Source organism: Clupea harengus, chromosome 14 (assembly GCF_900700415.2).
Source record: "Clupea harengus chromosome 14, Ch_v2.0.2, whole genome shotgun sequence".
Classification (NCBI taxonomy): Eukaryota; Metazoa; Chordata; class Actinopteri; order Clupeiformes; family Clupeidae; genus Clupea; species Clupea harengus.
The window spans coordinates 25,705,410-25,714,609 of NC_045165.1; the positions used below are offsets into that span (position 1 = coordinate 25,705,410).

At 46.0% G+C, this 9,200-nt stretch overlaps 1 protein-coding gene across 1 annotated transcript in view; it reads left to right on the forward strand.

Annotated features, from left to right (window-relative positions):
- Positions 1 to 2,627: 2,627 nt before the first annotated feature.
- The window catches only part of LOC105895740 (XK-related protein 6), a 31,966-nt gene continuing 25,393 nt past the window's right edge, over positions 2,628 to 9,200 (forward strand). Inside the window, exon 1 of the mRNA XM_012822418.3 lies at positions 2,628 to 3,682. Coding sequence (XP_012677872.2) covers positions 3,114 to 3,682 — 569 coding nt within the window. The 5' untranslated portion in view covers positions 2,628 to 3,113. The remainder of the gene's footprint in view (positions 3,683 to 9,200) is intronic.

A 9,200-nucleotide genomic window follows, 5' to 3' on the forward strand; every position in this document is an offset into this window, starting at 1 on the left:
GAATTGACTTTATTGTGTTATGAGAAGGAATGACACTGGAGTAATGAGACAAGTGACCTGGAGCACACGAAGAAGTGAGAACATGATAACAGAGAGGAAGTACAGTTGTACAGTCATTAGGGAGGCCATGGGAACAACTGAGAAGTATGGAGTGGCACAAGTCTTCATCTGACAATATGATAACTGTGAGGTACCTGCACAGTAACTGTGAGAAACAGTAATTGTTGTCATGGAAACTGGCCATCCCATTCCCTTGGGCATAATAAGATGGGGGAGGGGGGGGTTTAGGGATGTGTTCCTCCTCGTGTGAAACCTATAATGCACTGATTGTAATTCCTGAATGTGCCATTGGGAGGTGCTGTGTGTTTTGGCTCTGGACTGGACTGAAGAGATTTCACAGTAACATGGAGATAAATGAGAAATTTGCCATTCATTATAAAAAGCCATGTTGGATCCCCATGTCTATGTGTTGCGCTTTCTCTCTCTCTCTCTCTCTCTCTCTCTCTCTCTCTTTTTCTCTCTCTCTCTCTTTTTCTCTCTCGCTCTCTCTCTCTCTCTCTCTCTCTCTCTCTCTCTCTCTCTCTCTCTCTCAGACACACACACACACACCCTGAACAGCAGCCCCTTAATAATTGGCTGCTGGTTGTATTCAAATGCACACATATGTTTATGGCTGATTAAGCTGGCCCTTAACTCGACAGCAACTTAACTGGAAAGCGAACCACTGAAGTCTAAATCCATACTCCTTAATCGTACTTAGTCCATTAAAACAGTGTTTTGATTTAACCATGAGCATGTTGTCACAGTTCAAAAGTCTCACAACTCTCCAAGTTACGTCATTTCACAGAACCACAGAGTCATCTTCCCCATCCACCATTTTGATTTGAAGACATGAGAAGTGCCTGGCATAGTTGCAACATGAAGCAGAAATGAGAGCCAAAATGTCTTCAGTACTGTGGCAGCATTGGGGAGTTGCGTTATGGAACAATCATCTAATCCATTAGAGCCTTCGGCTGTCTGTGATGGTATGAGGATGCTTGTCCGGCCCTTCTCTCTCTCTCTCTCTCTCTCTCTCTCTCTCTCTCTCAGCCTCCCAATTCCTGCATGGGCCACAGGCATGCAGAAGCAACCTGTACCTCCCGGGGATCCCTTTGCAATTATCTCCCTTACATTATTCACCCCCGCTCTTTCCCCCCGCAGTTTAACCCCACGCCCAGCCCCGGGGAGAATCACTGCCGCTGCATTTGCTTTCATAAAAATTTCATGCAGAATAGTGAAGAGGGAGAACCACCCCAAGAGCTTTCTGAGCCGAGCTGAGGTTTTGAGTGGTCCCACTACTTCCTCGGCAGGATGGAGCTAAAGAGGGTTGAGGGGCATCCGCCAAAAAGGTGCTTTCCATATTGCCTTTCAGGCCATAGCTCTCAGACGAGAGAGAGAGAAAGAGAGAGAGAGAGAGAGAGAGAGAGAGGGAGAGAGAGAGAGAGAGAGAGGGAGGGTATGTTCACCTAGTGCGCTGTGTGTTTCTATCGCCTCGCACGTCTTGGTTAATGTTTTTTTTTCTCCGTCTGGCTGCTGTGCCTCGGCGAAGGCTGGCCAGCGGGAGATAATGCCACGACAGATCACTCTGGAGGAGGATGGAGGGAGAGATTAAGTCTGGTGGGTGAGGATGTGGGCAGCTCTGCAGTTATCTGTTCCTTTAATGCTGGAGTCGTTCCAAAAAAAAAGTGTCTTTTATTCAAATGAATTAATAAAAAGATCAAATGTACAAAAAACAAATGTTATTAAGGCATCAAATCCCTGTACACCATATTTCAGTGCAGCAGGACACTAAGGATATGAAATGACACCGGTTCCAGTGAAAAAGAGGAGATTTGCAGCCTCGGATAATATCATTCATTCTCTGGTTTCCAGGGTGTGATTGTGAGAGCACACGCTGCAATTAGCAGAGTGTGGATAAGTCACGCATATCCCTTACAGGCGATCCACCGCGTCTGTGTGGGGATTTAGTCTGTATGTGTCCCGCGGGAGGGTAACGGGAGATGAGGGGCTTTTATAATGCCTCATGTGACAAAGGGCTACACTGGTGTCTCTAATCCGAGCTGTTCCCACTCCGCTTCTGACAATGGCTGAAGGAGATTTTGTAGGCCTGAGAAATGGGGGGATGCGGCAGACTGAATTGGAGAGCTCTGAATTTTTTCTCTCACAGCTGAAAATGTCTCTCCGCACATAGGCATGCACATGCATGACACACAATCACACAAAAACAAACACATTCAGACACCAGAATTCAAATATGAAACAAACAATCAATCACTCACACCCATATTTCCCCACAAAGGAAACACCACAAAGTCCACATTAAAGCTCAAAATGGTATAATTACTTTGTAACACTTAACACTTGTAATACTTGTAACATTGTGCTCGGAGCCACTGACCATAATGTGATGTTAGTCTGGCATATTGCTGATTCATTTTAACAGTGACAAATTCGTTCTTGATGATCATAAATTAATTAACTTCTTCAAACGAAAACCACAAACACGTTTTGATTATTCTTGTTGATGTTCAAGGAGAATATATGGCGAGCTGATAAGAGTCTGGTGTTTTTTTTTTTATTGATATGCCAGACAAATGTTGAACTGATTTCCCCATTACAATCGCTAGATGGCAACAGCACTGAGCTGTTAGGGACTGAAGTTATGGGGCTGCGAGGCAAGGTGCACTACTATGCAGTCAGCACCCTTCGCTTCATTACCAGAGCAATCCGCTCAGGACAGTAGATCATTTCGAGCAGCAGCACAGACATAATCGTTTAAACAGCTCTGTCCGCTGAAGAAATCGGATGACTCAGTTGGGTTTGGGATGCTGAGCTCACCTGGACGTCTGGTGATGATGCTCCTGCGAGGCAGCCGACCTGACCATCCGCTTTTATCGTCAAAACCAGGTTCGACTGAACATCCGTAGGACCTGAAATGAAGACTCATCCTTACCCGAAGTGTACTATGGCATAATTAACTATGATGGGTGGCATATTGGGGGTGTCAAAGTACAGGTATTTGGGAAGTGACGTCATCAGCCCCGGAAGGCGGACGGGGTGCTTGAGAGAGCAAGATGGCAGCGAAATCTGATGGTGAGAGGGTCGCTACCGGTTTCGCCCAGCTACACAACCTGGACGAAGCGGTGGGCGGCTGCGACGATGATGGCTTGGACAGCACCGCTATACACATCTGCTACTGCTGCAACACCTCGTCCTGCTACTGGGGTTGTCGAAGCGCCTGCCTGCGCGCTCTCCTGAGGAAGGGGGACGGAGGCAGGCGTCCGCATCAGGGCGAGCGCCTGTGGCTGGACTGCCTCTGGATCGTTTTGGCAATGCTCGTATTCTTCTGGGATGTGGGGACGGACCTGTGGTTAGCCATGGATTACTACTCCAAACGGGACTATCTGTGGTTCGGGTTAACCCTTTTCTTCGTGCTCGTACCTTCGGTTCTGGTCCAAATCCTCAGCTTCAGGTGGTTCGTGCAGGATTATACGGGGGGCGGTTTGGGGGCGGTGGAGGGTCTGAGCAAGAGAGCCACCGCTGGTTTGAGCACGGGAATCTACGGCAGGGATAGATGCTGCCAAATATCTGTGTGGATGTGGCAGATTTTTATACACATCATTCAGATGGGACAAGTGTGGAGGTAAGAAAACATAGTTTTTTAAGCTTATATAGCCTAGTTTTGCCCACTTAAGTTATTACATCCCCTCTCTCCCTAGCCTCAAATGCATGCAAGCTTGTCTCCCTGTCACCTGGAATACTGGCCACTACACTGAGCGTATGGGTTCAGCTCAGGCTGCCCACAGAGGGGTGTGATGGTCATTTATGTGCCAAGTTTGCAGTCTCAGTACACAGCAGTTTCCTTTCAACCAGACAGTGTTGGTGATTGGAGTGTTTCGTCACAATGGCAATGGGCTAATTGTCCAGATTACTGGGAGGCAAAAGTTTCCAGGACAAGATGAGTGCAATACGCAGAGGCGATATGAGTTGCAAATAGAACCCATCTTTGTAGTGCGTGGGGCATCGCTCAGTAACTGAGTAGCTCTACCAGCTGTCATGTCTCTGCTCCATGACATCAGCGGTGTGTCTACCTGCCGCGGCAGCGCTGGACAAGTGTGTGTCGAATCGAGAGCTCGTGCTTGTGAATTCAGTAAACCCGCAGAATCTCCCTGGCCTCGTGAATATGAGCAATCTTTTTTTTTTGTTGCAGATTCAGTTGCTCAGAAATGCTTGTCCGGTTGATTTTATTTCCGCGCGGAATTCCCGTGTATGAATGTGACAAGCAAGAGCTTGCGGTCGGGGAGGGGGTAAACGCTGGCTATTGCGTCTATTTCGGTAGACGATTCGTGTTAATTCCGTGCTGCTATGATTTTTTTTTAAACCTAGAGGCGACGGACTCCATATTTAATCGATTATGGGAATCATCTGATCCGACACTTCTCAAAAGCCACTGGCGACCAAAGTCGATGCATCTGGCAAGCAAGCCAGTGACGTAAGGATTGATGATAGGCATGCGTAAAACAGGAGATATGAAACTAATTTATTTTCATGTGTTGAAGTCGGCTACAGTCAGAAGTGTGGGGCTGCAACATCCCATTAGTCGAGATTTTCTTCCTCTCGCTCATGCGTCATATAAACTACATTTTCGTATCCTACACTCCAGCAGTCTGAAGAGAAACCTTTGCAACGCCCAGGCAAATCTGTTTGGATTTCTGTAATTTAATTGGTCTGTTACTTAGAAGTAGACTATGATGTCATGATGAAAAAACATAATCTATATTTCACCAAGCCAAGGTAAATAAAACAAGAGTTTCTATCCTTTGATCATATTGTCGACACTCACACGAAGACATATTCTATGCCTTCCTCTTCGTTCTACACACACCTGCTCCTGCGCATAACAGCTTCATCACCAGTAGCCTATCGTTTTCAGGGTCAATCAGTTTATCTGGCGCATCCCCGACGTACCGCTCATTCATAAGGTCCCGCGGTTGTGTTTTCCATTGAAAGACACCCGCAAGCTCTGCCTGAAGTCAGTCTTGGAAGACGGGAGTAGTGAGTCAACTCTTGTGAGCAAACATAGAGGCAACTGATCCTTTCTCCCGTCCTGTAAAGTTGTCTTTCCCTACCAATCTGGTTTAACCGAGAAAATGCAGATAGCTTTTACTGTCAGTAGTTTTGTTGAATTATGAAAAACATACTTTGAAGTAGCCTAACCAAAGATTAAACAACTTAATTATCGGAAAAGAAAAATGTAAGGTTTGGCAAAATAATCTCTACAACAGATCACTGACCGATTACTCTTGAGTGAATTGATTGATAGACATGACATATTTGGGTAGCTGCCAGCTCAAGCAGCTATCATTAAAAAAAACACCAGTGCCAGATGATCCAACGGTGATATGTACAAACTATCAAATCCCTGACTTGTAAACAACATCATGAATCTGTGACCTTGCACATTGGATTATGTAAGAGGATTTCAAACCACATGTCAGTGCTGTCTGTGATGGCCAACTATATGAGCTCCATCTGATCTAGAAACAATGAGAGGCACTTCAGAAGTCAACAGTGCAATGTATGGGTGGGGATGTTTGAACGGAACGCCATAATAGCATGCATAGTTACCCTGCTGTGTGATACACTTGGCATTGGCTGTGTGTTGCTGAAATTAAAATGACCCCCTGTTGTTCCTTTCTTTATTTCCCCCTTGATCTTAATAAAACACTGCATGTGTGGGTTTGGGCGATGCCTTTGACCAGGGCCTTCATTTTCACATTAGAGCTGGTATAAGAGAGGGGTAATCTTCATGCTTCGCTTCAGGACCAGGCTGCAATTAGCTCCCAGGGGCGGACATGTGGAGCCTGAACAGATACTGGTGCCTCGTAGCCCTGCAGTGTGCCATTTGACCAGCACTAACCCAGAGGGGGTGGGTGCAGTCTCTGTGTTCTATAGTGCTGCCTATTCTTTTCCTCCCTCTCTCTGTCTTTCTTTCACCCATCCACACACTTATCAACCACAGTTTCCTCTTCCACTTGTGGCCAGTTTATATCTCTCTCTCTCTCTGTCTGTCTTTCTTGCCCTCCATCATTGCCCTGCCATCAGCCTTTGAACAACACATTATGTTAGAGACACAAGTCTTCCATCTCACCCATGACTCACTCCTGGCATCACTCCTGCCTCAGCACGCCCTCCTCCTCCTCCTCCTCCTCCTCTTCCTCCCAGCACCCCTGGTGGAGAGGTGAGTGGCTCACATCAGAAGGCACTCAGCCACAGTGAAGGCACAGTGAGGCAGCATAAAGTGGTCTCATCATGTGCTAGACCATGGTAAAAGATGCCGTTAACAGTGCCTCAGGTTTAAATCAGTCAAGAGAGTGGGCACATCACGGAGTCCAGCTCTCTCCACTGGCCTTATTCATAAAGCAGCTGAGATCACCTTCTTGATTTCTGAATTACATCATGCCCTGTATACATCCTATGGGTGAGATTCCAGAATATCTCCCAGAATAACAGTGTAAATTCGTTTTTAATTGCTCTTTGTTAATATCAATGTCAGCGTATTTAGGCTTTGTTGATGGTGAATTTAGGGGGATGTTGTCTTTGTTTTTCTGACCGCTAAGGAAAAACATGTTCCTCATAAACCTACACTCTTTCTTATTCACTTACATGTCTCAGCTCTCTGAGCAGGGGTGTGTGCAAACATCTAACGGATCAGCAAAAGACTCCTGACACACTGATGTTTCGTAGCGGTGTAGCAGTCTCTGTTGTTACTGGCGGCTAATGTGCGCTTGACCAGCGGAGCCTCGCTAACCGCGCTGGGCTAGTCACGCATGGCTGCTCCCACACTGGAGGAGCTGTCAGATGGGCCTGTGATTCAGAATGTAAGCGAGTGACACATCAGGGCTCGGGCAAGGGCGCCTGATTAGAGGGGAACAGATTTACAGGGTCAAAGGTCAGGGCTGAGGCCAGGGCAATGGAGCTACAGGGCACTGGGTCACAGGGTCAAAGTAAGGGCCAGCCTAGCTCGCAGTAGCTATAAACTACAGGATACTGCAGCATCCTGGGTAGGTTTTGAGGTCATGCCAGTCAGTCATAGTCACTTGAACAACTTTGTGTTGTACAGTCAAAACAAGTTCATCCACTCGAATGATAGCACTTCCAAAAGATGTAAAATAAAAATATAGCTGCAAGCAGCGATGCGGATTCCTCCAAAGATTGCGAAACCAGGGGAAAATGTATATTCTTCACAATTTTGGAAAGAAGAGTAAAAGAAGGAAAGAAGAGTGAAGAAGGGAAAGAAGAGTCTTGCTAAAGGACACTTCGACAGGGAATTGAACTTACAATCTTCTGATTACTAAACGACTTCTCTACCCCTGTACCACTAACGGCCAGCTTAATATCTCAAAGATTTGCTTACATATTACTTCACTTCCTGCTTGGCGGCTTTTCTGCTGAATTTGAGTGGCTGTACTGGACAAACGGTTGTGAGGATCAAAATTATGTTGTGTAACTTTTGTGAGGCTTGGTCTGAAGATCATATCTGGTGATTTTGAAGAAGATTTGACCAAAATTGTAGGAGGAGTAGGCTTTCAAAGGTTTTTTGATAAAACCGGGAATAACAGAAAATCTATACAACCGAAAATTGTCGCCATTGAACGTTGAATTCGTCTTCATCCAAGGAATCCAATGGTACCTCATTTTTGAAAATCGGTCAAACGGTTCAAAAGTTACAGTGTTAACAAAAGTCCAACTTTGACCCGTTGGTGGCGCTAGTGTGGTCTAGTGGGAGACATGAAACTTGGTGTGAGTAAAGAAGGGACTGTCCTTAATGAGTGTGCCAAATTTCAGAAAAAGTTACCATATGGGATTTGAGAAAAATTTTAGGAAGAGTAGGCTTTCAAAGCAGTTTGATAAAACCGGAAATAACGGAAAATCTATATAACCGAAAATTGGCGCCATTGAATGTTGAATTCGTCTTGATCCAAGGAATCCAATGGTACCTCATTTTTGAAAATCGGTCAAACGGTTCAAAAGTTGTGTGTGTTAACAAAAGTCCAACTTTGACCCGTTGGTGGCGCTAGTGTGGTCTAGTGGGAGACATGAAACTTGGTGTGAGTAAAGAAGGGACTGTCCTTAATGAGTGTGCCAAATTTCAGAAAAAGTTACCATATGGGATTTGAGAAAATTTTTAGGAAGAGTAGGCTTTCAAAGCAGTTTGATAAAACCGGAAATAACGGAAAATCTATATAACCGAAAATTGGCGCCATTGAATGTTGAATTCGTCTTGATCCAAGGAATCCAATGGTACCTCATTTTTGAAAATCGGTCAAACGGTTCAAAAGTTGTGTGTGTTAACAAAAGTCCAACTTTGACCCGTTGGTGGCGCTAGTGTGGTCTAGTGGGAGACATGAAACTTGGTGTGAGTAAAGAAGGGACTGTCCTTAATGAGTGTGCCAAATTTCAGAAAAAGTTACCATACGGTTCTAGGGGCTGCCATTGACTTCCCATTGCACAAGAATAATAATAAGAAAGCCTACAATAACAATAGGTTTCCTCCTGACGGAGGAATCCTAATAAACCAAATTTCTTTGGCTTGGTATCACTGAGCCTAAAAATTGTCTTGAGAATTCCTCTGCATCTTCAGTCTGATGGGTGCCGTGGGGTATTATGGTCTCAGAGGCCAGGACTAGATGAGAGGGCTAGACTGTGGACCGACTGTGCAGTGGGCTGGGTGTTGCAGGGCTCATTTGGGTGTGATGATGTCTGTCTGGGCACTGGTCTACTGCCCTCTGTGCTCCACCGTCGGGAGGTGAAGAGGCAATTAAGTGCCCACTGCTCTGGTGCTTCTGTGCCCCCAGTGGCACAGAGGTGAGTGCCAGTTTGGCAGGAGAAGCGTGGACCAGGAGCCGGCCAGAACAGAAAGCTCCCTGCCAGGCCTTTCTTCAGCTCCCCTCGTAGAACATATGCTGCCCTCTTGGCCTGTGTGGCGGTGATTAGGCTGGCTTGTGCTCTGAGGAAGAGACAAGGAGTCTTTGGGGTGAGACAAACCTGTCCTGTGCTGATACTGTACCTCTGCACTCTGCTGAGAAAGTGGGAGATGGAATTGAGAAGTAGAACTCTTTTGCATTGTTTTTGAGGGCAGAGGTGAGGCTGTTGACGTC